Source organism: Prosopis cineraria, unplaced genomic scaffold, assembly GCF_029017545.1.
Source record: "Prosopis cineraria cultivar Desert tree isolate PC_DT_omini unplaced genomic scaffold, ASM2901754v1 PC10, whole genome shotgun sequence".
Taxonomy (NCBI): domain Eukaryota; kingdom Viridiplantae; phylum Streptophyta; class Magnoliopsida; order Fabales; family Fabaceae; genus Prosopis; species Prosopis cineraria.
The window spans coordinates 7,800,594-7,828,488 of NW_026555341.1; the positions used below are offsets into that span (position 1 = coordinate 7,800,594).

Below are 27,895 nucleotides of genomic sequence, written 5' to 3' on the forward strand. Positions count from 1 at the left end.
TCAATGTAATTTCTGTTAGTAATTTATATAATGACATGACCAATTGAACAACCATGCATGATTTCCTTTTCCCTTTCAAGTCCCTTGCATCAATTATGCGAAAAAAAAACCTCCAACGTGGCAGCCCTCAGAGCAGAAATTTCCTTCAGGCCTCTTTCATGGCGAGCTCAATTTTCCCGTGACAAACTGATCCTTTACTGCATTGCATTTATGCTGCTTGCCTGACCACATTTAATAGTTTCTTGCTTCCACCATCACCCACTTAATTACTTGCCTCCTCACTCCCTCCATTTTATATTTTCAAATTCAAGCTCCTCCTGCAAAAACCAGTTCTAATTGTTGGAATGATTTTATAAATTATTAACTGCATTGACATCAATGGATCAAAAGGAACAATTATAGATTAATCATTTGTTAATTAGAAGCTGTTGCCAATCTTGTAATTTAAAAAAAATTATTCATATTTACAAGTCACTTCTAACAATTTTTTATTAGAATTAAAGAAAAATGTTAAAATTCATGTTTAAGGTTGTTTTAAAAAACCAAGGTTCATTTAATAATAAATAAAAATATGATAAGTTTTAAGTAAAAATAATAAATAAATATAATCTCAATACATTATAGAAGTTTAAGTTACAATCTCCACACAGTCCAGTAGGCACATGTATGTCATGCTTGCTTGAGGCTATTCTTGAGTCCTAGCTATCAGATATTGCCGTTCAAGCCGAATCTACCTTTGTTGATAAAAAGTTGTACTGACTATGCTTCTATTTGTAATAACCAAAAAAAAAAAAAACGTTGCCGTTCAACAAGAAAATTTTTGTTTTGATTTTTCACAGGTATTCTCTACTATTAAGCATTAAATATGTACACTTTTTTTTTATTAAAAATGTAAATTTTAATTCATTATATTCACTAGATTCAACCTCTATTAGTCAAATTCTCTTTTGACAAAGGAAAAAAAGAGAGCAGATCTTGATGCTTAAGACGATACAGGCTACATACCCCATAGTTTGAGCCCATATCAAGAAGGGGCTACGTAAGTGCCCACGTTGAGGGCAATAAGATGAAGTGGCCCATATAAGTGCTTGATCCATGAGCCCAGAAGATCTGAAGTCTCAAAAAAGTCAACTAACAATTAACTAAACAAGAGTAAACAACAAACCAAAAAAAACAAAAAAACAAAAAAATCCAAATTGACGGATTGCTATCTTTCTTTCTTTCTTCTTTTTTCGGCCGGAGATATTGAGATATACATGAATCTGATAGAACCGAAAACGGACGGCCTGAAACGGGCAAAAAAGTTTCCCCAGATAGTCGGATCACCGTTGACTTGCCACTGCCTATGGATCCGTGATAATTGCTTGCCAGTTATTCGCTCCTTCCTTGATTTCTTACTTTGGCTTCTTGTGCTTCCTTACTAACTACAAATCTGCCACAAACCTTACCCCTTCGCTCGGTTTCTACTTCCTGCTTTCCTTTGCTGCTTGGGCCTACGATTACGAGTGAGTTTTACAAACTTTTCCTTTTTTGTCCTTTCCTGTTCAGGCCAGCAACTTAGCCGTTCCTGCATTACTGCATTTATTGGTTTTTTCAAGAAGGAGAATGATTATTTATACCGGCATTTATTCGTCACAGTTACAGATAGTTTATGCTACAATCTCCAACGGAAAACATTGATATATAATGAGAACGAGTTCAGATGCACTCGGGTGCTTTAATTTGTTATGGAGAGTTGAGATTAGAATAAGTTGCAGGGTGCTTCTAATGCGTTTGCTTCCTGGCAAACAACAGCCTCAGTACGAAGAATAACCTTGGACTGTTTTAGGATCGTCGGGGGAAAACACGTACGGACGAGCGAGGAGCTAGTTTAGCATTTTCCTGGGTAATGCGCTAGGTTGTCAGTAAATTGTTGTAAGCATTATATTATTCTTTTGCTTAATTCGTGTCTAATGTACTGTTTCCTTTGCAGCATCCCATATTTCAGATCCTTTTTTTCACCTCCTGTTCTGGTCCTCATTAGATCAATTTAAACTTATATTTTTTGTTATTTGTTGGAGAGTTAAACCACTGACGGGTTTTAAACCAATTAATGATAAATAATATCCATATATTCTGAGAGAATAATCTTCATCTTGCGCCAACCTCTGATTTCTTTCACGGTGATCTTTGCACTCGTTTCTTGTTCGGTTGGCACTACTGCAGTGCTTTTAGCCGATGAGAATCCTTCTTCAATTATTTGTTGACATATACAAACACTCCCAATTATTGGCTGGGATATTCGCTGCAAACCTTTATTCTAAGAAAATTCCTTCAGCTTTTGGATAGCATTTTTTTTTGTTATTCTTCTTACCGTTCTGCAAAATGGAAAATGGATTTGAATGTTTTTTTTTTTTTTTGGCCGAAAGGGTTGGATGTTGAATTTGAAGCAAATCATACATAACCTTGCAGGAATGAAGTCTTGTGATATCATAGGCAGCACATTCGATTTTGGTGTGCGTTTTTCTTGTGTTGTCTAAGACTTTTTTTTAAGTTCATTTTTCTTGGGCTGATGTATTATGCTACAGTTAATAATTCCATGAGTGGTGACTGCCTGCTGGAATCCTCTGCTAAACGTATCCCAATGGAAATTTCGGACCTTCTATGATTCATCTGTTTGAAAGTGAATACTACTAATGCTGCAAAAATAATTGCAATCTCAACTACAGTGAAATTTCTTATTGCTATCATTGCTGCTCCATTGTTTTGTGATCTACAGCTTTCCTATCTAAGAGTTCGTGGTATGGTTAACAGGCGTGATTGATCAGTTCTTGCAGCAAATATTGAAAATTATTCGTATGGTACATCTCTAATGCTCAAAATTATGGGAAAAGCCCAGGCGTGTCAAAGGGGAAATTTGGATCAATTTCCGCTGGATCAATAGGGAAATTAAAATCAAGAATTGGAGAATTGCTGGCTGATGTGTTGGCTGAAATGATCTCAGTAATGTCAGATTCCGAGCATGGCTGGTGTTTGATGCCATGGAACTCATCCATCTTGAAAGACAGAGATGGTAAATAGTATGATTGTGGCGTGTTTGGGGACAGCATGTCTGTTTGTGAAAGGTTCCCCCAGAAGGAATCATTCTCTAGTGCCAAGGGAGGTAAATTGTGGCTTTCTGGTGTGATGTATCCAGAGGAAGTTGAAAGGAAAGTAAACGGATTTGCCATCTCGTCGTGTTGAAGGTTACCTGTACTGACACTCAAGTTATTTCTAAATTTCACTAGGCTCTCTTGTAATGGCTCGTGATGGCGGATATCACTTTCATAATTATTTAGTTTCTCCTGTTTGTCTGGGGACTTAGGTGGTTGAACAGAATTATTTCCCAGGGAACAAGTATGCCTTCCTCGGTAAGTGATGTCAAATACAGTAGGGTCTTCATCTGATCTTTGTATTTGCTTCGTGGCCCAGCAGTTCTGAGTCTTGCGGAAAGTGCACCTATAGTAACTCCTGCAATATGTAACAGTGTTTTGTTAGATGCCTGCATGGGTTGGGGACAATGCTAATAGCATAGTATACTGGGATTTCTTGTCCTCTGACCTAGGATATTTGGCACCTAGGATGTCTTTCTGTCCATATTTTCTCCAGCTGAAGCCATCATCATGGGGTCCTTCAAGGGCAGTCTCTGAGCTAGATCTTACTTGTTCCATCCATGTGGGCATCATCTTTCTGAAAACCAAATTGCTAGAGGCGTCAGGATAATCACGCACAACAAATGTTACATGTATTCTATAATGTCTGCATAGTAAAATTCACCTTTTCTTGGAGTCTAATTTAAATTCAGGGTGATCTTTGATGTCTCCGTCAATGTCATCTCTCAAAGGGCTTACGTTGGCACACATTGGAGACTCCGGCGGCAAACCAGAAACTCCCTCTATGGGAAGAGGATCGGTATTTGATGCATTCCATTTCAGAATTAGTAGAGCCTTTTCATAAGATGATAATATCCTCTGTACCAGCAAATCCCTGGTCTCTACTGAAGATTCTGTCCTAAAATCTGCGCTCAACTTCCTCGCTGCCTCCATTCCTTGAAGCAGCTCATTCATGAGTATGCTTGGCTCCCACCTCATTTTATCCTCCATTTTTGTACAATCTCGTTAGAGTAATGACCTTGTCTTCGAGAAATATGGTGCTTTATATCTAGTTCATGTCAGAGAGCGCCGCTTCTACTCTCTGGGAATGCACTTTTAGCTAGAACCAGCGGCTTCTTCTTCTGCAGTGGATCTGGAACTCGAAACGAGGGAAATATGGAAGAACCGTTGAATGGTAAAGTAGGAGCTATAAACATGGAAGTAGCCAGAAGGGTTTTGAAATTAGATTGATTTGTTCTTGAATGGTTTGAGGGTAGAGCAGAGAGAGAGGAGTGTGGAAGTAAGGTTGATGGAGCGAAGGCTTGATGCTTACAGAATGAATTGAAGGTCTCGTATTTAAATGGAGTTCGTTTGAGTTGCAAAGAAGACACGTAGGAAGGAAGATCTGGGTTGGAAAGTCCAAGTTTGACCGAGAAAGCGAGTTATTCAGCGAAGACTGGTCTCGGTCAGTGGCCCAAAAAGTGCTGACCAAGTCCACTTCAGCTCGGCAAGTTTTAAAAAGATCTACAGTTTTGCCAACGATTGGTTCCTTTTTATTACAAGTCATGATTGAAGTGAAAATTGGGAGTCATAGTTGGAACGAAGGTGGATGTAGAATTTTCAAACCCATTCCGCGTTGTCTCTTTGATCCTTTGGATTCACTAAACGTGAGCAGTTCTGTATGTAAAAATATTAATATTTCTGACGTGTGCTTGTGCTTGTTGACATCAAAGATCAAACCCATTTGCTACTCAACGTCCATCACTCTTCTTCCAAGCCATGTATGATAATCAGATAGACTATCTCTGCCCGCCAAGCACACAGTTAATAACGTGTACTTCGCACAAAACCATCACATTTCAAACTATAATATTACAGATGATGAGTTTTGTTCACTCAAAAATATATTAAAAAAAAATGGAAATTAGGACATAACTATACTGTTATGAAGGCCACTTGGAAAAACCCATCAGCATCAGCATCATCCCTGGCTGTGGCATGCATCCTCGCAAAGAGATTATGATTGAATGCAAGAAAACTGGATCAGGTAGAAAAATCTCAAGGATGAATAGTTTATTTTACAGTATGTGATGGGGAGATAAGCTAAGCGTATAGCTAGCTAGTATCTGGTTGCAAGATTCTTTATTTCTGTTTATTTCCATTCCTTTCGCACCTTGGTGTTGACTTCCCAGGTTGAGCTATCCTTATAGTGGTGTCCGGCTACCGGTCCCGCATGAGACGACGATAAAAATAAGGAGGTTTCGGGAGTGAGGTGGTTTTTCATTAACTTGACGCTGCTTCAGACGCAGAGTGAGTATATTAGGAGATCCTATGTGGATTAAGGAATTAAGGAAAACGTTTAAAAAAAAAAAAAACATCACGGCTCAAGGATCAAGCATACCACTTCAATAATATGGCTGATAAGTGGATGATACAAGACAAATTCAGTGCTGCTTAACATTCCTGAGGCTGATCATGGAGAAATTGAATACGGAAACCAGGAAATTGTGCGAGAAATGGGCTAGCCCAATTTGTCGCCATTCCCCACCCTGTCTTTTAGTGAAGCCCCGAAGCTTGTTTGTTTTCTTCAGAGTCGGACCATCCATGAATGAAGGTCATTGTTCATTCAGATTTCAGAATAATGCCAGAAAACGATTCAGAAATCTAACTAAAGGGTTGAAAGTTGAAACCCAGGAAAGCAGGAGCGTCTTAACTCTTAATGTTTATTAATCTCTCCACTAAAAAATATAAAACATTTTTTGATAAATAAATTAAATGTTAAAAAATATAAGATATTTTAAGTTTTTTTAAAGTGTAATCATTATTTTTTTTAAAGTGCACCAATTGAATATATTATTTTATTTTTTTAAGGTGAAACACCCTATTAAATAGAGATAGATATGACAAGATATTATTAGTGTAAAAATAAATAAATACTTTATTGAGTGAAATTTAATTAAAAATACCATATATTTTTTAACGAGGAAATACTTTTTATTTAAAGAGAAGAAAACAAAAGAACTTGTGCCTGAGTTCGTCACTTGAGCTGTGCCACTTTGGCTAGTTAGATGCATTGATTTCTTGTATCCATATGCAAAAGGATCAAAGCAGCTATTCGACTCATCCCAGGTAGTGTTGTCCCACTTGTTTTTATAGAGTAACAAACTTATTAAAGGAAGGAAGGACACAAGGAGAAAAGAGCAGCTGCTTATGAATTAATTATGTCACAACGCATTTATTCCTAGGCTTACGCGAACTTGTGCGCCTAGAAAAAGAATGCAATATTAAGAAGAGATATAATGAAGTAACCAAAACAAAATCATATACAAAATTAATGCCATATATAGAAATAAAATAATTAAAAAAACAGAAAAAACTTCTCAGCAGAGAGAGCCAGGTAGAATCATGAGTCGTCACTGGGGGTTTTAGACACATGTTGAATTGTTCTGCTTGTAGCAGAGAAGGCTTCACTGTGTTTCATTATCCAGAATCTTTCTATCTCTTCTGCTTTACGACCAGGAACGCGTCCCGCTATCAAATCCCACCTGTTCCACTCACATTATGATCTCTAACACTTAGTTTAGCAAGTAATTAAAACTCAAAATTATATTCAAGAACTTTTACCGCCTCTTCTTACTAAATTTGCTTGTCCGCATCTCACTGAATCTCTTTGTTATTTTTATTAGAACAAGACAAAATTGCGCGTGGATGACATACTTTCATAAAAAAATTAATCTTTTGATCATTCAACTTTTAACTTACTTATAACTCAGTCTCTTAACTATCACTCGTTGTGACTCAGTCTCTTAACTATAACTCACTGCAATTCAGTCCTTCAACTTTTAATTCACCTATAACTCAATCCTTATTTTTTAATCTTTTTAAAAAATTTTTATCAAATAAGAGGGATAAAAAATACTTATATATTATTTTAAAATATTCTCCCCTTGTTCATTGATGTGAGATGCTAACATGAAAAAAAAATTAACAAAAATTTAGGGATTAATTTGTAAGTGATTTAAAAGTTGAGGGACTGAGTTATAGGCGAGTCATAGTTGAAGGACTGAGTTACAGCGAGTTATAATTGAGGGACTGAATTACAAGTGAATTAAAAGTTGAAAGATAAAAAGATTAGTTTTTTCTATTTTCATCTAAAGATCATGAAACCAGACCCAACACAAGCACCACCGTATATATCAACCCTTTTCCAATCTAAACTATCTGTTCACCACACATTTTATTCATCATAACTAGTTCAACCGCAATAAACGCAAAAGATCATATTGCATAATTTTGAAGAAAAAGAAATGGGGATATCATTACTCAAAAAAAAAAAAAAAGAAACTACAGCACTATCTTGGCTGTGATCATGCCTATTGCATATGATTACTTCAAAAAGTTGCATATATTGTTCAGCGCATACATAGTTTTGTGTTTGCCTCCGGTATAGTTTATAAAATACATGTGCAGGATAAGAATCCTCGGACCTAGAGAATATTCGTGAAGAAAATACACGAACCTCAAAAAATACAGGATTAAATGAAAATTATTGAGGAGCCTATTATTATGTCTAGAGTGCTTACTTGATAAGATTAATATTGTCCATAAATCAAGGATAAGGCTGTGAAGTCAACCTGGTCCGATTTTATCGCCTAGGTAACGAGTTGTTATATGTCATATAGTAAACTTCTACAACCATGTGACGTAACTCTAGTTAACTGTTTCCCCAAACTATTCACGAATTAATATTGCTTTTTTATGCCCCAGAGGCCTATATATATGTAATATTTAAAGGTGAAAATTACTGTGGGTGATAATTGAGGAATTGTTGATCGAGAAATATCAAAACACGAAGGGATCAATTATTGAAGATGGGTAGGTTAGCCGCCCTAACCTAACAGCAAGCGAACATGTATGTCCCGGATTTCCTGTGTGATTCGAGAGAAACCAACGGCAACAAGAAAATGATGATGGTGTTATATATATATATATATATATATGACGTGTGTGTGTGTGTGTATGGGAATTAGTGGGGCTAAATTTGGTAACTGTTTAATTAGCCTTACAAGTACTGGAAACTTAATCTGGTAACTATGTGATGAGTTGCAATAATTAAAAAGTCGAAGCGATTGAAGCCTGTGAATTGAGAGATGAGCATATAGTTACGGAACTTAATTAACCGGAACGCAGCGACGAACAAGAAGAACCGAAGCTGAGAAAATATGCGATACATACAGACCTGTCGCCGACGAGCCTGTACATCCTGTAGATGAGATCCTCCTCTTGCTCACTCATCTTTATGAACTCCCACTCAATACTGCTCACTTCTGCGTCCATCGTTAAACAACTCTCAATTAATGCCCCTTCTCAATCAATGCGTTGCAAATAACCTAATCGACAAATTAATATGAAATTTAAAGAATAATAAGGCGCAAGGGAACAATAACTATGGCATGCTTTGCCAAGATATTAATGAAGAACCTTCTGAGTTTGACTGTTTTGGGTGATGATCATCCATTAACCAGCCTTTGATGCACTATTGAGTTATTGACAGAGAGGTGGGATGAACGAACTTGAGAGAAAAGTTGATCTGATCTGAGCCTGGTTGAGTCACAGTAAGGCAGTTTCCCCGTTCCCTACTTTAAGATTTAACAATAAAAGGAAGACCCAGACAACTGATCTCGAGTGCGCTGCGCTCTAGCTTGCTGTGTGTGCGCGCATGCGCGCATGAATCTCTTCCATTCACTTAAATCATTGCAATAATTGTCTGTGGTGAAACGCAATAGCTACAAGACAGATCCAGCAGAGATTGAGAATCCTGATTTGCTGGAGAGGACACAGATCAGGGATTAACAGTAAATATCTTAGATTTATCTCTCAGGCTTTTTGTTTTTTTGTTTTTTTTTTGTTTTTCTCACGTGGCAGAGGTTTGAAGGAGGAGCCCCCACACACCAATTGAACGACTGGTTGAGGTTGACTAGTAGATCTCTTTCATTGTAATGCGTTTAATTAATAATGTGCAGTTCGTTAATATATCAGTCTCATTGCAAATAGTACGATCTCAACAATTAATTAAATATGCGACGACCATAACCAAGTCTAAGTCTCATTCAACAATTAATTAAATTGAGCAATGCTAAATAGTAGCCCGTGTGTGTGTGAAAAATAACTCGTATTATTATTAATTTGGTTGAAATTAAAATCAATGGCCATGAGCACCAGCATCTTTTTAAAGAAGGAACTATCCTTATTAATTTCATCATTATATGCTACTACCTCCGCTTCTATTTATTTGTTGTGAATTTTTTATTAATTTTAATAGAGAGAAAAGAAGATAAGATTAATTAGTCAAAAAAAGACGATAGCTACGTAGAAAAAGATACAATAAAAAAGAGATATAAATATTATTAAATTTATAGCTGGAGAAAAAAGTTAATTAGGCCTTGAAATTTTAAAACAAAAAAAATCAAATAATAAGTCTAATGGATATATAATGGAGAGATTATTATGACTATTACTATTTTATATTAATTAATAGCACCGGAAGGAGTTTTGTTGATTTTCATTAGAGTGCCTTCTAGAAAGCCTATTAGCTTTTGAGTCAGTTCCAGCGTGCATGAGCATACCCAGGAACTGCCCAATTTGGTACACATCATTTTCATTCCTGGAGGTAAAATTGCTAATTCAATATAGAAACTTGAACTATGTAATCAACAAAGCCACAATTCTACTATATTCTAATACTCGGTTCTTTTTCTGGGTCAAAAGAAGCTCCATTTTCACAGTTCAAGGATTAATTTAATGATTACTCATTCTGTTAACAAATATAAAATATTTTTAATCTTTTAAAATATAATTATTATTTTTTTAAAAAAGTATGAATAAATTATTTTATATATTTTTTAAAGTGAAACACAGAGCAAAATATGAAAAAATAAAATTAATTTAAAAATAAATGAAATTTAATTAAAAATATTTTATATTTTTTTAATTTAAAAAGGGGGGGCACCAATAAACAAAGGGCATGCGTAAGTGCGTTAATTGCTTGTTATTGTCATCTTGTAATGCTTTCTAGATTTTCAAATTGAGCCAAAAATATCGCCGACAATTTTACTGTCATTTGACCCTTGCAACGTTAATTCCAGAATGTTTGCTTGTTTTTGTAATGGCCATTTGTTCACACACAGACAAAAACACAAATATGCATTTTCAAACATATCCACCATGTCCACATAGGCCCCCTCGATTCACATCCACAGGACTTTCAATTCAATTCGTCATCCAGCTTCTTGTTTGTTAGATCGATTGTATATGGATATGTTGATTGTTAATTTCGATCATTTTCTTGGTTAATAGAACAAAAAGGTGTGAAAAAAATTAAGAAATTTAAAATGTTTTGTAAGTGAAGCATGAATCATATCCATAAGAAAGTGAAAAAGACAGAGAACTTGACGTTAAGAAGCTTTAAAATTAAAATATTGTTTTTATTATAAAATTTTGTTGGGAACTCATTACTAAACTCAATTACCTTTGGGTGTGGAGTTTAAGAGATAAATACAAATGCAATAAATACAAAATTTTGATTGTAGTCAAACCTATTACATGCTCCTATATTTAAAGTAGTATATGCAAAATTTGGTATAAATTCATACTTCATGTTAGCTAAAAAGTTGGTAGAAGAGATCAAATATTTTTTGACATGATAAATGGTCTCTGCTCCCAACCCTCCTATTAAATATGCTTTCCTTAATGTCAATTCTATTCTCCATGCTAAAGTCTCTAATTTTTATAATAATGCAAGTCGATGGAATATTGACTTTTTAAGTCGCTACCTTCACTCAGATATAATCAAACAAATCTTAATTGTGCAACCTCTTAATCAATAAAGTGAAGGCGTTCTTTTCTGGAGGGCCTCTTCTGATAGCAATTTTTTTATCAAATTTTCTTACAAAGCTATGGAGACTTGCAAGGATCAAAATCACTCAGATATTTGGTTTAAGATTTGCAAGTGACCTATATCCAAAAAAAATCAAATATTTTCTTTAAAGGTTGTTTGGAATCACCTACATAACAACCATGTGCATATCATTGGTTTCTCTCTTTAACAAAGTTGCTACCCTTTTGGTCGTAACTCCTCAAACTCTTCTATACATATTCTAAGAGATTGTAAGGAAGCTAAGAAGGTTTGAAAAAAATTGGTAAAACAACAACAACAAGCCTTTATCCCATTAGGTGGGGTCGGCTACATGGATTGCAAGACGCCATTGTGTTCTATCATTTATCAAACTTTTAGGAATATTATTAATTAAGAGATCGCGTTCAACAACTTTCAAGAGTGTTCTCTTAGGCTTTCCTCTACCTCTCTTAATCGAACTCAAAGTTATATGTTCTACTCTTCTCACTGGTGCCTTCCTTAGTCTTCTTTGTACATGCCCAAACCATCTCAACCGATTTTCTACCATTTTTTCCTCAATAGGTGTTATCCTTATTTTTTCATGTACGTGCTCATTTCGAATTTTATCTTTACGTATATGTCCGCACATCTATCGTAACATTCTCATCTCTGCTACTCCAACTTTATGCTCTTGCTGTCCCGTTAGAGCCCAGCATTCACTACTATATAATATTATCGGTCTGATAGCAGTGCGATAAAACTTTCCTTTAAGTTTATTAGGCACCTTACGGTCGCAAATAACTCCTTTAACTTTTCTCCAATTAAACCACCTAACTTGAATCCTATGTGAAATATCTCCACTGATTTCGCCATCATTTTGAATAATGGCTCCCAAATATCTAAACTTTTCCACTTGAGGTATAATTTGATCTCCCAATTTGACTTCCAAATTATTGTCGAATAGTCTCTTACCAAATTTACAATATAAAATATTTCATCTTACTCCTACTCAGACGGAAACCTTTTGACTCCAATGCCCTCCTCCATAACTCAAGTTTACAATTAACCTCTTCTCTTGTCTCTGCTATAACAACTATATCATTTGCGAAGAGCATACATTTGAAAATTTTTCCTTGAATATATTCCATCAAAACATTTAAGATCAAGTTGAACAGATAAGAACTTAGAGACGATCCCTGATGTAGTCCAATCTTTATAAGAAAATCCTTTATTTGACCACTAGGCGTTCTTATACTAGTTTTTACCCCCTTCATACATATCTTATATGGCTTTAATATAAGCAATCCGTACTCCTTTTTTTCCAACGCTTTCCAAAGCACTTCTCTTGGTATGCGGTCATAAGCTTTTTTCAAATCAATAAAAACTATGTGTAAATCTTTATTTTTACAACGATACTTTTCCATTAATTCCCTTAGTAGATAAATCGCCTCTGTAGTTGATCTACCTGACATAAAACCAAACTGATTCTCAGAAATACTTGTCTCCAATCTCAACCTGTGCTCAATTACTTTCTCCTACAATTTTATTGTGTGGCTCATGAGTTTAATCCCTCTATAATTAGTATAATTCTGAATATCTCCTTTATTTTTATAAATAGAAATTAATGTACTTCTCCTCTACTCATCAGGCATTTTCTTGGACCGTAAGATCACATTAAATAACTTAGTTAACCATCTCACCCCTTCTTCACCTAAACATTTTCACGCTTCGATAAATATACAATTAGGTTCGTTGGCTCCACCATTTGCCATTTTTTAAGAGCTTCTTTTACCTCCTTATCACGTATTATTCGATAGAATGACAAATTTTGTTCTCCTTCACCAATTACTAAATCTTCCAAGTTACTAGATGAACCCTCTTCATCATTGAAAAGTTTGGAAAAGTAAGTCTCTCATATATTTTTAATTTCATCATCTGTAACTAAAATTCTTCCCTCTTCATCCTTAATACACCTTACCTGTTCTAGATCCCTTGATTTTCTTTCCCTACTCTTGGCAATCTTATAAATGTTTTGTTCTCCTTCCTTCGTCTCAAGGCTCTTATAAAATTCTTCAAAAGCTTTAGAACGAGCTTCACCCACAGCTCTCTTAGTTTCCTTCTTAGCCATATGATACTTCTCCCAATTTTTCTCATTGTTACACAAATATATGGCTTTAAAATAATTCTTTTTATACTTGATTTTATCCTGTACACTATTATTCCACCACCAAGACTTCTTATCTCTCGGACCAGAACCTTTTGATTCTCCCAAAACTACTTTTGCAACCTCCTGTATCTTTTTAGCCATATCCTTCCATATGATGTTAGCACTTTCTTGAGATTCTCAAATTCCTTTGTCCAAAAGATTTTGCTTGAAAATATCTTGCTTCTCACCTTTTAATTGCCACCACCTAATCCTTGGTGCTACTACTTGTCGATGCTTTTGAATTTTACTCATAATACACACATCAAGGACTAAGACCCTATGTTGTGTCGTTACAGCATCTCCGGGGATCACCTTGCAATTTTTATAAAGTCTTCTATTTGCATTCCTGACTAAAAGAAAATCAATCTGTGACCTTGAGGCTCTACTTTTGTAAGTGATGAGATGCTCATCTCTCTTCTTGAAACAAGTGTTGGCAATTTTAAAATCATACGCCAATGAGAAATTAAGAAGAGTTTGTCCTTCATTGTTTTGCTCTCTAAAACCAAGACCACCATGCACCCTCGTATACTGACCAGCCTCCCTCCCAACATGCCCATTAAAGTCTTCTCTAATAAAAATCTTTTCACTCTTTGGTATGTGTCGAATCAACCCCTCCAGATCCTCCCAAAATAATTCCTTAAGACTGGCTTCTGTCCTGATTTGTGGCACATAAGCGCTAACAATATTAACAGTCTCACGTCCAATTATCATTTTTAAGGAAATAATTCTGTCTCCAGTTCTGCTAACTTCTACAACATTCTTCTTCCACTCCTTATCCATAATGATGCCTACTCCATTACGTGCGTTTACTTTTCCTGTATACAAAGTTTGAAACCTTGAATATCCTTAGCTTCTTCTCAACGCCATTTTGTTTCTTGCAGGCAAAGGATATTGATTTTTCTTTGAATCATAAACCCTACAACCTCTACAGATTTACAATTCAATGTCCCAACATTCTAAGTACCAAATCTAATTTTGCTCTCATGGACTAACCTCTTTAGCCGCACACGTCCAGAATGATGCAGTAGCTCTTTCTCATTTAACACTACATCCGGGCGCCAATGCAGCGGCTCTAACTTACTTATCACTGTACTCGAGCCATGCAGCCCGTTACTTACGGGCAACGACCTAGCATTAACATTATAACGTCTATTGTCCATGTTCATGATAGATTCAACAAAGTTTTACATTGGTTGTTGATGGCCTAACACAACCCTCCTCCTTTACCTGGGCTTAGGATCGGCTATAAACATAGGCGAAGTTTGGAAAAAAAAAAGAAAAAAATTGGTAAATCTTGCAAAATTTAGCACCTTTTTCTCTTTTGATTTGTAAGACTGGATAATTTGAAATGCAAAGAATGAAGTAGAAAATTTGAATATAAGAACATTCTGGAAGAGATTTTTCACCCAAGCTTCATGGAATATTTGTAAAGTTAGATGCAAGGAACTATACTTTGAATATAAGATTCAAGACAACAATATTGCTTTCTCTAGTACTCAACAGATTAACAATGACTTGAAGTTTCTATCAAAAATCAACTACTTGAACAAAAGAGAATCTAGATATGATGTTAAATGGAGCCCACCTAAACTTGAATGGGTTAGACTCAACACTGATTGCACTATCAACTTCAATTGCACCATTGTTTATGGAGGAATAATCAAAGATGATAAGAAAAATTTGATTAAAGGATTTTTTAAGTTTCTTGGCTATCATCCTAGTAAAGCTGTAGAACTTATGAGAATTTTTGAAGGATTTAACCATTGCTGGAAAGAGAAATTATCCAAAATTAATGTCTACTTTGGCTTGATGGAGATGCTGTCTTTCATTAGCCACAACTACTCTGAAAGTCATTCCCTATCTGACATTAACAAGAAAATTATAAATCTCATTATAAGAGATTGAGTGATTATCTTTGATCACATTTATAAAGAAAAAAAGAGATGGGTAGATTTCTTGGCCCACAAGACAATATGAAACATTTTTGATATTATGATTTTCAACGTACTCCAACAAAACTGTAGTAGCCTCTTGTAATTAGACATGACTAGATTTTAATTTTTTTATAGAGTTTTCATGGCCATGTAATAAAAAAAAACCTAGCATAAAAAAGAGGGCAACATCCGTGCATTGCAAATTCGCAATATTCATTTTCTTTAGATCAAATTTATATAATTATCTCTAAAGATATAAACCCCAACTCCAAGAAGAGTACAGGTAATTAGTTAAACAATGCATGTGAGGATGAGTATAAGTGGACTTGAGTTGAGGCCAACTTTTCAAGTTGCAACCAAGGTTGGCCTATCTTGAATGAAACTTGATTCTAATACTATTATTTATGAATGAGGAGTGATTGCCTAATAATATGAGAGAAGAAAAATGAACAAAATTAATAGAAGGACATTATATTTTAACTGATCAGGATCTCAAAATTCAAATTTGTGAGTCATTTTCATCCTTTATTACATATTAATTATGAATTCTAATTTTATTCTCATATCATCCTAAGTTCATTTACATTTAGACAATTTAATACTTGGCGGTTTGAATTTTATATTCTTCTTTTCTTCTTCCTTTCCGCCTTGCATGTCTGATTATTCCACTTATATAACCACTTATACTTTTAGTATCTATATCATCCATCGCTGATCCACCACTCTTTTAAACCATTTGTTATTGATATCAGTTTACACTCCTTTTTGATCCAAAAACCACCATGTCGACATGTGGTATGCATATTTATCATGATTTTTTTTTTAATCACACGAATAAACTATAACAGCTTGAGATAACTAGCAGATCCAAGTTTGTGTATACGGAATGATGTGTTATTCAAAACTGAAAAAACAAATAGAACTTTCTTTTAATTAAGCATCATTGTAATTATTTAAAAAAAAAACGAATTAATGGAATGACCAAGCAGCATATTTGGTAGTATTCGTTAGTTCAAGAGATCATAACATGAATGACGATAGTTTGAAAAATAGTATTTATTATCGTTACCAAGCATGTTCATCAATTTACTACACGTGTGTGCGTGGGGAATAAGCATTGTCAAAACTAGATTTTTCGAGAACAATATGCTTAGTTTATTGGTTAACGATTAAGTCGATCAATTTGTAAATAAATACACTATTACATATATTATGAAAAAAAAATCATGAAGATAAACTTTTATATATTTTATGAAACTTCATATTTTTTATTGATTACCATTATGATGTTTTAAGCTCTTAATCAAACTCATCATTCTAAAACTATCAAGATGATTTTACATCATATAGAAATACGGGGTAGTCTAATCCTGCGCAAATTGAGCGGACTTAACAGTCAACAGAACCAAGAAAAAATTGATCCCGTTTGATGCTAGCAAATGAAGATGAGTTTATAATTTTTTTGGCCAAACATGTGTTATTTTAATTCATACTGATTTATTTATAATAATTAATTGGTGATGTGAGTGATCATTGACTTGTTTTGTTATTATGAATATAGATGAAGATTTCATGCATATATGGTTTATTCAATTTCTTTTTGGTAATATAGTTTGTTTAATTTATTTAGTACAAAATGTGCTAAGCCGTCAATATATCTGGGTCTGAAAATTTTGGATCATTCCAGTATTAATCCAGAAAAAAAAGAATTGGATCATTGAAATGGCACAACCCAATCAAGTCGTCCAACTAATTATCATTATGAGTTGGACCATGCTAGGGAATCTGACCCATTTAGCTTCATTTTTCGTTCCCCATTTTTTTATGCTAAAGAGGTACGTACAGTTTCTTTAGGGGAAGAAAGGAAAGAATGGGTTTCATAAATTCATTTTTTATCGGACAGATTGGGTAGAAGGAACTTGTTCATCCTTTCTGGGCCATGAAATTTACCCACTTTATTCTCCAACTTGCTGTGCTATGACACACAGCATCGGTTCCATTGTCTTTCTTGACTTATCTCCCCAAATGAGAGAATCACTAGACTAAGCTGTAGCATGATTATAGCGGGATGATTGAACCCAAGTGTGGACATGAGCATGTAGAACCCTTAAATGTATATATAATAATCACAACCTCACCAACAAGACGAATAATAAATATCAAGATTCATAGTGGAGAGATGGAGCACCCACTCAGTCTGGATGCCAATAAAAAGCTCTAAGGCTACATGGCAGCATCAAGGCAGAGAAGTAAAGAAGCTGTTGGCAAAATCTATCCATGGCTTCTGTTCAGTGTCAGAAACACAATGAAATCTGCCAAAAACAGAGCCACCACACCAAGTTAGGGCAGAAAATCTGTGAGATGACTAATAAGGCTTTCAAAGGCCATGGAAATACCAACACCAACACTTCCTCCAAAGCAGAGACTCATTGCTACACGCAAACTCAGACGTCCCAGAACGTGACCGATCAGAGCGAAGCCAAAACCGAAACCGAGATCACCCTTTTAGTTGTGCAGGCCCGCATCACCCAAACTAACACCAACCATCCTCCTGCTAATCCTCGTGGAACAACCACGACGTGCTTTGGGAATCATACCTGGAAAAACCAGAACAACAAAAAGGATATGACTTTATTCCGCAGGATTAAGGACGGCGTGTCCCGTCATAACAACTGTGACAACGACAGCAGCAGCGACAGCGACAGCGACAAGGAAAACTGTCGAAAGAGGAAGGTAATCTCGTCCTACCCAAATCTTTCAAGTAACACAAATGTGTATCTTCCTCATAAGGCACAACCAAGTTCATTAATTGGCATTTGATTTTGACTTCACTGTTATGAATCTGCTTCCGCAGAATTGATGAAAGGTGCAGCAGCACATCAGAGATGAGCAACGTTTCCTGTTTGCGACGGTTGAAAATGGGTGCCTTTCTTAAAAATAATCACCTTTATGATGGACAAACACATATTGTACTCAGAAGTTGAAGAAAATAAAAATAGCCAATCTGATTTGGCTATGCTGTGTTCCCTAGTTATGACAAATAAACATGTAGCTGTTTGGCTACCGTTAAGCATCTCTTCCAAAATGGAAATGTAAGAACCCAATCTCTGGCCAATCACTATTAACTGAAACTTTAATGCTGAGAGGTAAACTACATCAAGTTAGCACTGTTAAATTAACACTCCATAACAAGTGGATTACTCAGTTCTGCTTGCAAGGAAAGGAGTTACAGAAGAGATCCCTATAATTTACTCCAAATACAATTACAGCTATCTTACAAAAGCACAAGGGCCACATTCAAACAAATGAACAAAGTGTAGAGGCAACCCTTGTCATGCCAAAATTAACAAGAGACGTGAAGTATATTATCCCTCAAGTAACCTAGAAACGAAAGCTGCAATAGCCTGAACAGCAGCGTCTTCAGCTTCGTCTTGGGTGGAAACTTTTGATTGCAGATGCTTCTTGCCAATCTTGAAAGAGTGATCACCACCATCAATGACATGCAGCTCATTGAGCACTTCCATCTTCTTCCGAGTGGCTTCTAACTTCTCAAGTGGACAGAGACTGTCCTTGCTGCCCTACACAAGAAAATCTCAGAAAGGCAAACATCGGGAGAAACTCGAATAAAGATAAGCATATTTATAAAACGAGGCAAATCATGCTGTAAGTTTCCGAATACCACACAAATAAAAATTAATAATGGCCCAATTCACCCAATAATTTCACCAAAATAATAGATAACCTCTAGCTACTAAATACTCCCTCTGGTCCTAAATGTAGGAGCAAGAAAACTAATTTATACATATTAAAGAAATTAATTAAGTAATTAAGTTAATCATTTGTAAAAAAACGTGTTAGTTTTCCTAAAATATCCCTCCTTTTCATCATTTAAATTGGCAACTACCCCTATTGATTGCACGCATTAAAATAGGGGGTAGTTTGGGAGAAAAATGATAAAGTTAGGAGACAAAGGAGATTGAGGTCTTACATTTAAGACCAAAGTAAACTCCTCAAGTCCTACATTTTAGGACTGAAGGGAGTGCTAATTACTTAAAGATCCTCCACCGCTTCAACACCGTCTAACTCAAGAATTATAACCATAGGAACTACCTGTACAAACATTGTAGGAACTGTCAGCTCAAGAAGTGTTTCATCTCTAATCCCTCCACTGATGCCCTGAAATATTGGGCAACCAAATTATTGTCATTGTGGTGTTAGTTGTACTTCGTTTCTTTCAAATAATGCAACATGATGTACGCTTATGATTGCTGGAACAGAAAACTGAAGGCATAACAAGCAAACTATCTGGAGAATGGAAGGAGGAAATCACGAGTTTCTAGACTCCACAAGGGCAACAACTTCAGAAATCATGCAGCTGAAGTAAGATGGCCAGCCTAAGGCCAAACTGACAGATGGACTAGAATGATTACTGACTCAGATAAGAACAAAAGACTTAATAGCCTCTGTAATACTAGAACGCTCATTTTACCAAGAGTTGTTGAAAGATACACTACCTTAAAACCTCTGGTCTAGAAGCCTTACAATTTGTAATTTTAAAGAAATAACTTCAGTAATCTCTTCAGCAGTAACCTATTAATCTGCTTTGAATACCTGGAGAGAAATGTAGTCATTACTCTCACAACATTATACTTTATATTTTTGTTTGCAAAGTTGCCCTTTATATCTACTAATCATGTTAAGAATCAATACATTCTTTCTCAGTGAAAGCAAGGGAATGGTTCCCAGAATTTTAAACCATGAAAATCCTTCAAGGCAACCCATGCTCTTAACATTCTATCTCTTCATACACCACAGCAGATGCATACACGAAAGATATAGAAACTTCAAGTTTCACTGCGTGGAGGCAGCGCGTTCTATTAAGACCAATTAATGCAAGTTAGTAAACTTAGATCTTCAAGCCTCCAGCATGATCAGATACTGATTCTACAAATAGAACAATGAATAGTTGAATACAGTACTTAAGATCAACAAGATGTTATGCAACAGAACATCGAACCTTTAATGGGTAGCCCAAGCAAACTACAGCAGTGACATTAATTTCTTTCATACCAGCCACCATGCAGCTAACTCTACAAGAAAACAACAATGGCATCAGCTAATTCCAGGCAATCTGTCTCGATAACATAGGTTCAATGAGCACAATATAAAATACCTAGAACCCATTGATTTTCCCGCCAAAATAAGGGGATGAGCAGGGAACTTAGCAGCAGTTTCCTTTACAATGCCCGAGTGAAACTCAACCAGTTTTTCTGCCTTCGGAGGAGCCCTCCTTTTCCCGCCAGAAATGTCTGGTAAATCCATTTATTCACATAAGGCATGTATTTGTCAATTTCATTAGTGGCGGTCATAGACTAGGTAAATGCAACCATAAGTACTTGGGAACGCATTAAAATGACGAACACATAAAGATCCTGATAATGTAAGCAGTGGGCATGCCCAATTTTGATAATTGAAAAAGAGACAAGAATCAATGCCACATTAAGCGTTGCATTTAATAAAAAAATTGACCCTTTGATCGAACAACAAAAAGTCAATGCCACACTAATGGAAGACATGAAATTTAGTTCCAAACAAACTCACAAGGATAGTCAAAGGTGACGACTTCAGCAGCATGCAGTGCCTCACTTAACATATGCTTCCATCTGTTAAAATTACGAAACAACGAAGATTTAAGCATATATATGAAGATTTTACGGTGACCAAACAAGGATATATCTTAAACTGCTTTTGAGTCCTTGCTCCAGAGAATTGCGAAATGAGTCTGAACTGCTTTCAAGTAATATAACGATAAACCTAAAACTCAACATGCCGTTTACACTTTGAATAAAATGGATATGGGCGCGAAGGATGTAAAACCACATTTCCAATTTAGCGTAATCGGGGCTTCTTTTCTCATTGAATCCCTTGATCGTGGATAAGAGACGAATTTGGCATCAGTAATCAAAAATTTAAAACTATAACAAGCCCGCAAGCGCACGAGTTTTCACTTTTATCGTCCACCAATTTAGAGTACAGGTTTGGCGTTCACCGGCATTTGAAATAAGCAATTAAAAGCAGTGAGTAAAGAGAAACGATAACGGCCATATATTTTTTTATTTTTTATTTTTTGTAGCTAGTGAAGAACCTTATCATCCAAGGAGAAGAGGAAGGAGCTCCAGCACCATGAGCGAAGACCACCACCGGTGACAAGTTTTCAGATTTCGATAATGGTGTCAAGTCAATATCGCCGTCACTGCTCTGTCGCTGGCACTTTGCTGGAGGTGAATCCATGTCTTCGCAGGGACAAATTCCTAGAATCAAGTTCCCATTCGAACCTAAGCAATTTATTACACTATTTTTCGGGCCAAAAGTGAGAAGCGAGAATTTTTTTTTTTAAAATAATTGCCCAGTGGTTCTTCTTTTTATTGGGGGGTTTTCCACTGTTCTTAGGATTTGTTTTTTTTTTAAAAAAAAAAATCTTGGATTAAGAGGAAGATGGCCTTGCCAAAAACTTTGTAATGACATTTTGGCGGTTCTGAATTCATAGTCGTCCATCTTTTTCTAAATCATCATATTCCGTTGATCTGTAGTCGGACATAAGGTTAGAATATCTATGGCCCAATTCCCTTTTTTTTGAGGGACTTGGTGCTAAACGACTGTCTGAGATTTCCCTAATTTTGTTTTTGTCTAATTTCCTTATGTAATCTGGGCTCAGCCCTCATTTATATATAAAAAAAGAATACTATGGCCGTCTTTGAAATTCTCAACCTATTCTTCCGAAAGAGGCTCCACCACACACCCACTTCTCTTTTTACCCCCGGAATACTGCGGAAAACCATGCAAGACAAATAATGTCATGTTACTTTACCCATCAATAAATTGCAGGGCACTATTATCTTGGAGTTTTTAATTTAAAAAAGGATGTGACTTGTGTTGGGCTTGAGAAGCATCTCGAAAAGAGGGGGAACACAATAATTCTAAAAAAATACATGTACATAAATACAATATCACTTCTTAACACAAAATTATATATTGGACTTGGAGAACATCTTGAAAGAAAGGAAAACACAGTTGGGCCACACACTCAATAATTCTAAGAATACAAATAAATGAGTATAAGTCTAATTCAAAACATTAAAAACATTGAATTTGTGATACTTTTACTTATATAACTCTTCTCCCATCAAATTCCATCTAATGTAGGACATTCTTTTTATACTAAGCCAAGTCAACTCACACATGATATCCCAACACACGAGACAAGGGTTGCATGCAGGAATCGGTTTGGATACAGTTTAAACACAATTATTCAGCGAATTTGAGGCGTTGCATGATGCATGCATGCAGGATATGAAAGCGAAGAGAGGAAAACTGGAAAAAAAGATACGAAAGGAATGTCAAATAGGAATTAGATATGCTAATGCTTTCATATGCATTCATGGAGATAAGGTTGAGATGCCTTCGCTGGCCCTTAAAGTTGCTTTAGCCATGTGTTATTGTCTTTATAGCCTGATAAGTGCTATCCATCCAGCAAGAGCAATATTAATTAAATGTCAATGAGTTGCATCAACAATATGTAAATATATATATAGATATATATATATATATATATAGTTATATTCTTGCCAACGGAGGGAAGCAATATTAGGACTGGGTATCGATGCTCTGTCTATAAGATAGGGCATATGAAGATAGATTCTACTCCGGTTGCAATATAAAAATGGGCAGAGAGAGCCAAATATACAATCCCTTTCATCAAGGAATCAGTGAAGGGATTGGTTGTTTACTCTCTCTCTCAAGGGCTTCTTGCTGCGTGACCCCCCAAATTAAAATTTCTTCACATTGAGTTCGTAGCAGCAAGCAGACAGAAAGGCCTAGAGAGAAAGAGTACACAAGCTTCCTCTTTTCTTAATTAAAAGGCCTAAAATATGAGCATGCAGTTTCTGAACCGGTACCATTCATTGCTCAATCCCCTCAAGGACTTCAGATTTTGCTTCAAGCTTGTGGCAAAAGCCTAGCTTTAGTCTGGAGTTCATTTGGGGAGTGAATGATGCTTGATACCTTCGGATCCCTCCATCTCACCCTCTCAATTACTTAATTCATTAATTCGTTCCCGGACGGTCGCTCCTCCTTCCTAGCAATTAGTTTTCCAAATCCTTCAAAGCTTTTTCCATTATGCAATAACGTTTGGTAACGTATCTTCTTTTCCTTGCAACATCTCTCATTTCCTTTTCAGAAATTACTTTTCTATGTATCAAACATGCTATATATAAGAGCCATGAGTGTGGTCATCATCGTCCAGTCAATGCTTCTGTGTTACTGCAGGTGCATGTATTTTCCCTATTTTGGTAAAGTGAAGTGGGTAGGCCCTTGTGGCCCTAACTGGAAAATCCCTGCAAATATCTTCAAGGACCATACGAATTTGTGAATGGATGGTCAACACAAGGATTTCAACAACGAGGGTGAGATTGAGAAGGGGAACAGCTTATGACGCCTGCCATGTGAATGACGTGACCCCCCATAGATCTTAGTACATGCTTAAGCTTTCTTCTCAACTCAAACTCAAACCTTATTTTTGAAACAAGGAAACACGTGGGATATCTAGCTTGTACTCTCTTCTATTACCTGAACTGGCAATCCTCCTGGTGGCGACTTGGCACATGCGTATGTAGTCCTCTCACCCTCACACTCAGCCCACTTGGTAATTTTCAAACCTGCATTGTATCACGCCAAGTTCTCTTTTTACTTTATTTTTCTGTGGACCTGCCGAGGCACTATATATAAGAATTTGGCTCAGCATGATACACACACACACACACACATATATGCCCTCGTTGATTAACTGTGTTGTTGGTATTAAACGAATAATAGCCAGTCCCACTTACACATGCATATGCCCTATACATGGTTCACTTAACTCTTCCAAGTTCAGTCAACTATCATCCGTGCATGTCTATGCTTTGTCTAGTACCGATTCCTTGTTCCTTTATAGATCATTCTACAATTAGTACTTTTGAGGGCTTCAATTTCATTCCACTCTGCTTCAACCACTAATCAGCATCTTTAGTTCCTAGATAGCAGCTGATCAATGTCTGGTTCTTTCGTTTTCATGCTCTCCATTCACAGTTGTCATATATAAGGTTGAAAAAAACATGCAACTAATTTTTAACGCAAAACAGAATTTATTTTTTTTTAAATAGTTTACAGACAGTTCCATCCAGCGGCATGCAGCAAACTAAAGTGATTAAATGAAGCTATTCTTCCAAGTTCCAACCTTGCTATTACTGGCAACAGACTTTGAGCAAAGCTCATCGTTGTACAACGGCGTTCGATTTCGGGTACGTTTTATTGTTCTTAGTATATAGATATATGATTTTAATATTATTGGAAGTGACACCCGACAGTGTCCGAAAATTGAAAGAAAAATAAATTAAAAAGAAGAAGATATTATTGCTACAGTCATGAGGTACCACAATAATGATCACTACTTCAACAAACATTGTCAGCTCCCAGATGACTCAAGGAAATTGAAATTCAAACACCCATGAAACATTCACTTGATAGCCACAAGTTTTTCAGAAATATCAGTGAACCTGCGACTTTAATTAATTTTCTTCTGAAACGCGGATCTTGTCTTCTATCCTAGGCCACTTCCTCGTTTTTCTCCACAACCCTCACTCCTTTTGCAGATCTAAGCACTTTCGCCTGTTTCAAAGACAAATTGAACCCAAAAGGGAAAACATCAGATCACATACATACAATCTCATATATATGTTTATATTATATGAGGGCCAAGACAAGTCAAGACGAGGAAAACACAGAGATGAAAAGAGTACTTAAAAACGTACTTGATCTTCCGTGATTTTGACAGCAAATCCATCAACAATGACCAACGAAGATGTCTTGGTGTAGCTTCCAGGCTCAAGGGTTCTGGCTAACAGTTCATCGTGCTTCTTACTGAGATAGACGTCAAGTTCATGTGATCCACTCTTGGTTCTAGTTACATCAAGTGGTTACACACAAATAAACACGCAGAACACAACAAGATGAGTGCGATGAAAATGGTGGAAGGGTAATTAAGGCAAATGCAATATAAAGGACAGTTCAAACTGACCGATCCGCTCGAAGACGCTCGTATTGGGGATCATAGTTCATGAACACGAAGTATGACTCCACTTCTTTGCTTCCCATTTGGATTCTGTCTCCTTATCTCCTGCTGTTTCCTTTATTTTCAATGTGTTGAGCATATGAGCATGTCCACTGAGTAGGGTGTACTTAGTATTTATAGACAACTTAGACCGCAATGAGTCAAAGATGGGTCCTCTAATTCAAATTTTAGCATAGGGTTTGTCTTTTTCCCTTTTTAATGTCCTATTTTTCAAGTTTTTGTCTAACGGGTAGCTCATCTAATGCTAAAAAGGTAAATTATATTAATTAAATTTAATTTGACTGAAATAATATCTGATACCTTTTTTATTTCAAAAATTACATTTGATTTCCATAATATTTACACTCATATATAATGGAGAAATTAAACTTTCCTTTTTAATTAATCTAATTTATCTCAGATAATTTTTTTAATCTACCGCACAACATACGGTTATGATTTTATTCTTGAAATGGCGATAAAGATAATTAAGTTTTTTTAGGTGAAAAATATATCTAGCATTTGGCTTCCAACTATTTTAAATTTGAGCATTGTTGAATTTGAATGAGGATAGCTTATGATGTTATTTTTAAAATATTTTTGAAATATTGCATATTGTCTAAAAAATTAATCTTATATAGTAAACGGGAGGAGGGGAAATTTTAAAACAACAAGCATGATGTGCAACAAGAAGTAGTGCTCTGATCCAACAGCGATTGGGTCGAATAAAAGAAACTCAGTTTTTGTTAAATGAGGCTGAGGGTTCAAAAAAAAAATTGAATTGAAAAAAAAATATTTTATACATAAGAGTTACCTTCAATAAACTTAGTGATCAAATTTGACCCTGCTACGCAAAAAGATACACAAACAAATTTATCAAACAAAATTTCTGCATATTTCAGCTAAAGCCGACTCGTTGTGAGTTTTGATTTTGATGATGTGACACTAATATATACTCCCGATCCTTTTTACAAGAGACACTTATAAAAATTTTATTGATCCTATCTATAAAAGACTCCAACTTCTAAGCTGCAATAGTTAATAGCGTTTTCATATTTTTCCCTCGTCAATTAGCTGTATATACTAATGTTATCAATTATGTTATTATAAGTCAACGTTCAATTCCATAAATAAGAGTATTTTTAAATTGCATCTTGACATAGTGATTGCATTTACTGATTTTAACTATAATTTTAATTTAATCAGCTGATTCGGTTAGTTGTCTCTTCCTATAAGAGTAGTAGCGTGCCACTTGCAAGCATAATAAATATATGATTAAAGTATATTTTTAATCCTTTTATTTTATATAAACTTTTATTTTAATTCTTTAATTTTATAAAGTATCTTTTTTATCATATAACTCCAATACTGTTAGTTTTATCAATAAAAAATTCTGCATTAAACTGTGAAATATTGAAAAAACATTCTCAAGTTAATATAAGAAATTTAATTTTTTAAATAACAATTATTGGTATAAAAAATAATTATTTTAAATTAATGATGATATTAGGATTAAAAGGCTGAAAATACTTTATAAATTTAAAAAATACTAAACTAAAACTTTATACAAAATTAGAGAATTAAATGTATATTTTAATTAAAATGGAAAATTAGTTCATGCATGTGGGGAGAGACAGACAGAGCAGAGTCCGCGGTGCCGGAGCCACAGCACTACATGTTAATATGTTCGATCGCGACGGCAAAGAAAATATCGTGGTTCACACTTGGACGTTGTTTTGCGCGGGAGGCTCCAAAGAAAGTCAAAAGGGAAGATCAGTCAGACAATCACACGCTTGCGACACAAAAGTCAAATCTAAGCACCGTTCACAATGAGGACGGCAATTATATATATTAATTAATAATTAATAATAATTAAATAACTTAACACAATTCTGACCTTTCAAAGTCAAATGAGATCCCATCATCGCTGTGTACATGGATGAATAATTTTCCCTCATCCCAGTCCTCATGTGCAATAATTAATCATTTTGAAACCCGGTGCTTCATCTTTAGTAACATTCATGAACTTCCCCATTCAAGCCTCGCGTACCCGCGACTTTTATCGAGTTCAGACTTCAGAGGGTTCACACACACACCCACAAGGCCTTGGACTTTATAATCACATGTTATCGTCAATTCAAATCCAATTATTAAAAAGCATTATTAGTTGTAATTTACCAGCCTAGCAGTACATCAACCTAGCTAGCTACTATATTGAACTAAACGATGAATTCATTTGCTAAGGGCAAAAAAGCAGGCACAACATGGGGGCCCAAAAAAAACAAAAGAAAGAAAGCATCAGAACGGGAGCTTCACTCAACCCAGAAATTAAGAAATGAAGAATAAAATCAGTAAAACTCCATGACCGTATGCATTGGATGGATTTGAATTAATAATAATATGGGTACTTTCAGTAGAGATCATGGATGAAGGTGGTTGACTATAGAACCAAGCTTTTGCAGTTTTTTTTTTTTTTTTGACCAGCAAGCTTTTGCAGATTAATGGGGTGAGCATGAGGGATGTAACTGTGTGAGTGAGAGGTGGGGGCTCACTGGCGGAGAACGTGTGGCAAGGAGGCACGTGGCAAGCAGGCAGAGGAGGGTC

General features: G+C 35.6%; 5 protein-coding genes and 2 long non-coding RNA genes across 10 annotated transcripts; 3 read left to right on the plus strand and 4 right to left on the minus strand.

The window, feature by feature from the left end:
- Nucleotides 1-903: 903 nt before the first annotated feature.
- LOC129322978 (uncharacterized) lies at nt 904-3,044 on the plus strand. 2 transcript variants are annotated; one of them, XR_008596328.1, is made up of 3 exons: nt 904-1,505; nt 1,639-1,885; nt 2,794-3,044. It is a non-coding gene; the product is annotated as an uncharacterized LOC129322978 (long non-coding RNA). The 2 variants fall into 2 exon arrangements; XR_008596327.1 differs by having other exon boundaries at nt 905-1,505; nt 1,639-1,914.
- On the minus strand, nt 2,691-4,617 carry LOC129322977 (probable WRKY transcription factor 41). Its single transcript, XM_054969461.1, has 3 exons — nt 3,796-4,617; nt 3,580-3,708; nt 2,691-3,489 (listed from the first exon to the last, which is right to left on the minus strand). The coding sequence occupies exons 1-3, from the start codon at nt 4,119-4,121 to the stop codon at nt 2,862-2,864; spliced, it is 1,083 nt and encodes a 360-aa protein (XP_054825436.1). The 5' UTR covers nt 4,122-4,617; the 3' UTR covers nt 2,691-2,861.
- Nucleotides 4,618-6,293: 1,676 nt separating this feature from the next.
- LOC129284529 (transcription factor TRY-like) lies at nt 6,294-8,981 on the minus strand. 2 transcript variants are annotated; one of them, XM_054920041.1, is made up of 3 exons: nt 8,592-8,981; nt 8,350-8,500; nt 6,294-6,655 (listed from the first exon to the last, which is right to left on the minus strand). In XM_054920041.1, the coding sequence occupies exons 2-3, from the start codon at nt 8,445-8,447 to the stop codon at nt 6,514-6,516; spliced, it is 240 nt and encodes a 79-aa protein (XP_054776016.1). In that variant the 5' UTR covers nt 8,448-8,500; nt 8,592-8,981; the 3' UTR covers nt 6,294-6,513. The 2 variants fall into 2 exon arrangements, with proteins under 2 accessions (XP_054776016.1, XP_054776015.1); XM_054920040.1 differs by having other exon boundaries at nt 8,350-8,437; nt 8,592-8,975.
- Nucleotides 8,982-17,366: 8,385 nt separating this feature from the next.
- On the plus strand, nt 17,367-18,217 carry LOC129321728 (uncharacterized). Its single transcript, XM_054967618.1, has 2 exons — nt 17,367-17,877; nt 17,999-18,217. The coding sequence occupies exons 1-2, from the start codon at nt 17,422-17,424 to the stop codon at nt 18,002-18,004; spliced, it is 462 nt and encodes a 153-aa protein (XP_054823593.1). The 5' UTR covers nt 17,367-17,421; the 3' UTR covers nt 18,005-18,217.
- A 16-nt stretch (nt 18,218-18,233) lies between these two features.
- On the minus strand, nt 18,234-21,514 carry LOC129321727 (uncharacterized). The gene is made up of 6 exons (XM_054967617.1): nt 21,290-21,514; nt 20,746-20,807; nt 20,318-20,453; nt 20,162-20,234; nt 19,255-19,320; nt 18,234-18,722 (listed from the first exon to the last, which is right to left on the minus strand). Exons 1-6 carry the CDS (start codon nt 21,433-21,435, stop codon nt 18,510-18,512), a joined length of 696 nt encoding a protein of 231 aa, XP_054823592.1. The 5' UTR covers nt 21,436-21,514; the 3' UTR covers nt 18,234-18,509.
- A 1,417-nt stretch (nt 21,515-22,931) lies between these two features.
- LOC129284485 (uncharacterized) lies at nt 22,932-25,482 on the plus strand. Of its 2 annotated transcripts, XR_008586874.1 has the most exons (3): nt 22,932-23,334; nt 23,470-24,482; nt 24,834-25,482. It is a non-coding gene; the product is annotated as an uncharacterized LOC129284485 (long non-coding RNA). The 2 variants fall into 2 exon arrangements; XR_008586873.1 differs by having other exon boundaries at nt 22,932-24,482.
- Nucleotides 24,577-25,385, minus strand: LOC129284484 (subtilisin-like protease SBT2.4). The gene is made up of 3 exons (XM_054919979.1): nt 25,259-25,385; nt 24,993-25,140; nt 24,577-24,849 (listed from the first exon to the last, which is right to left on the minus strand). The coding sequence occupies exons 1-3, from the start codon at nt 25,333-25,335 to the stop codon at nt 24,787-24,789; spliced, it is 288 nt and encodes a 95-aa protein (XP_054775954.1). The 5' UTR covers nt 25,336-25,385; the 3' UTR covers nt 24,577-24,786.
- Nucleotides 25,483-27,895: the final 2,413 nt, after the last annotated feature.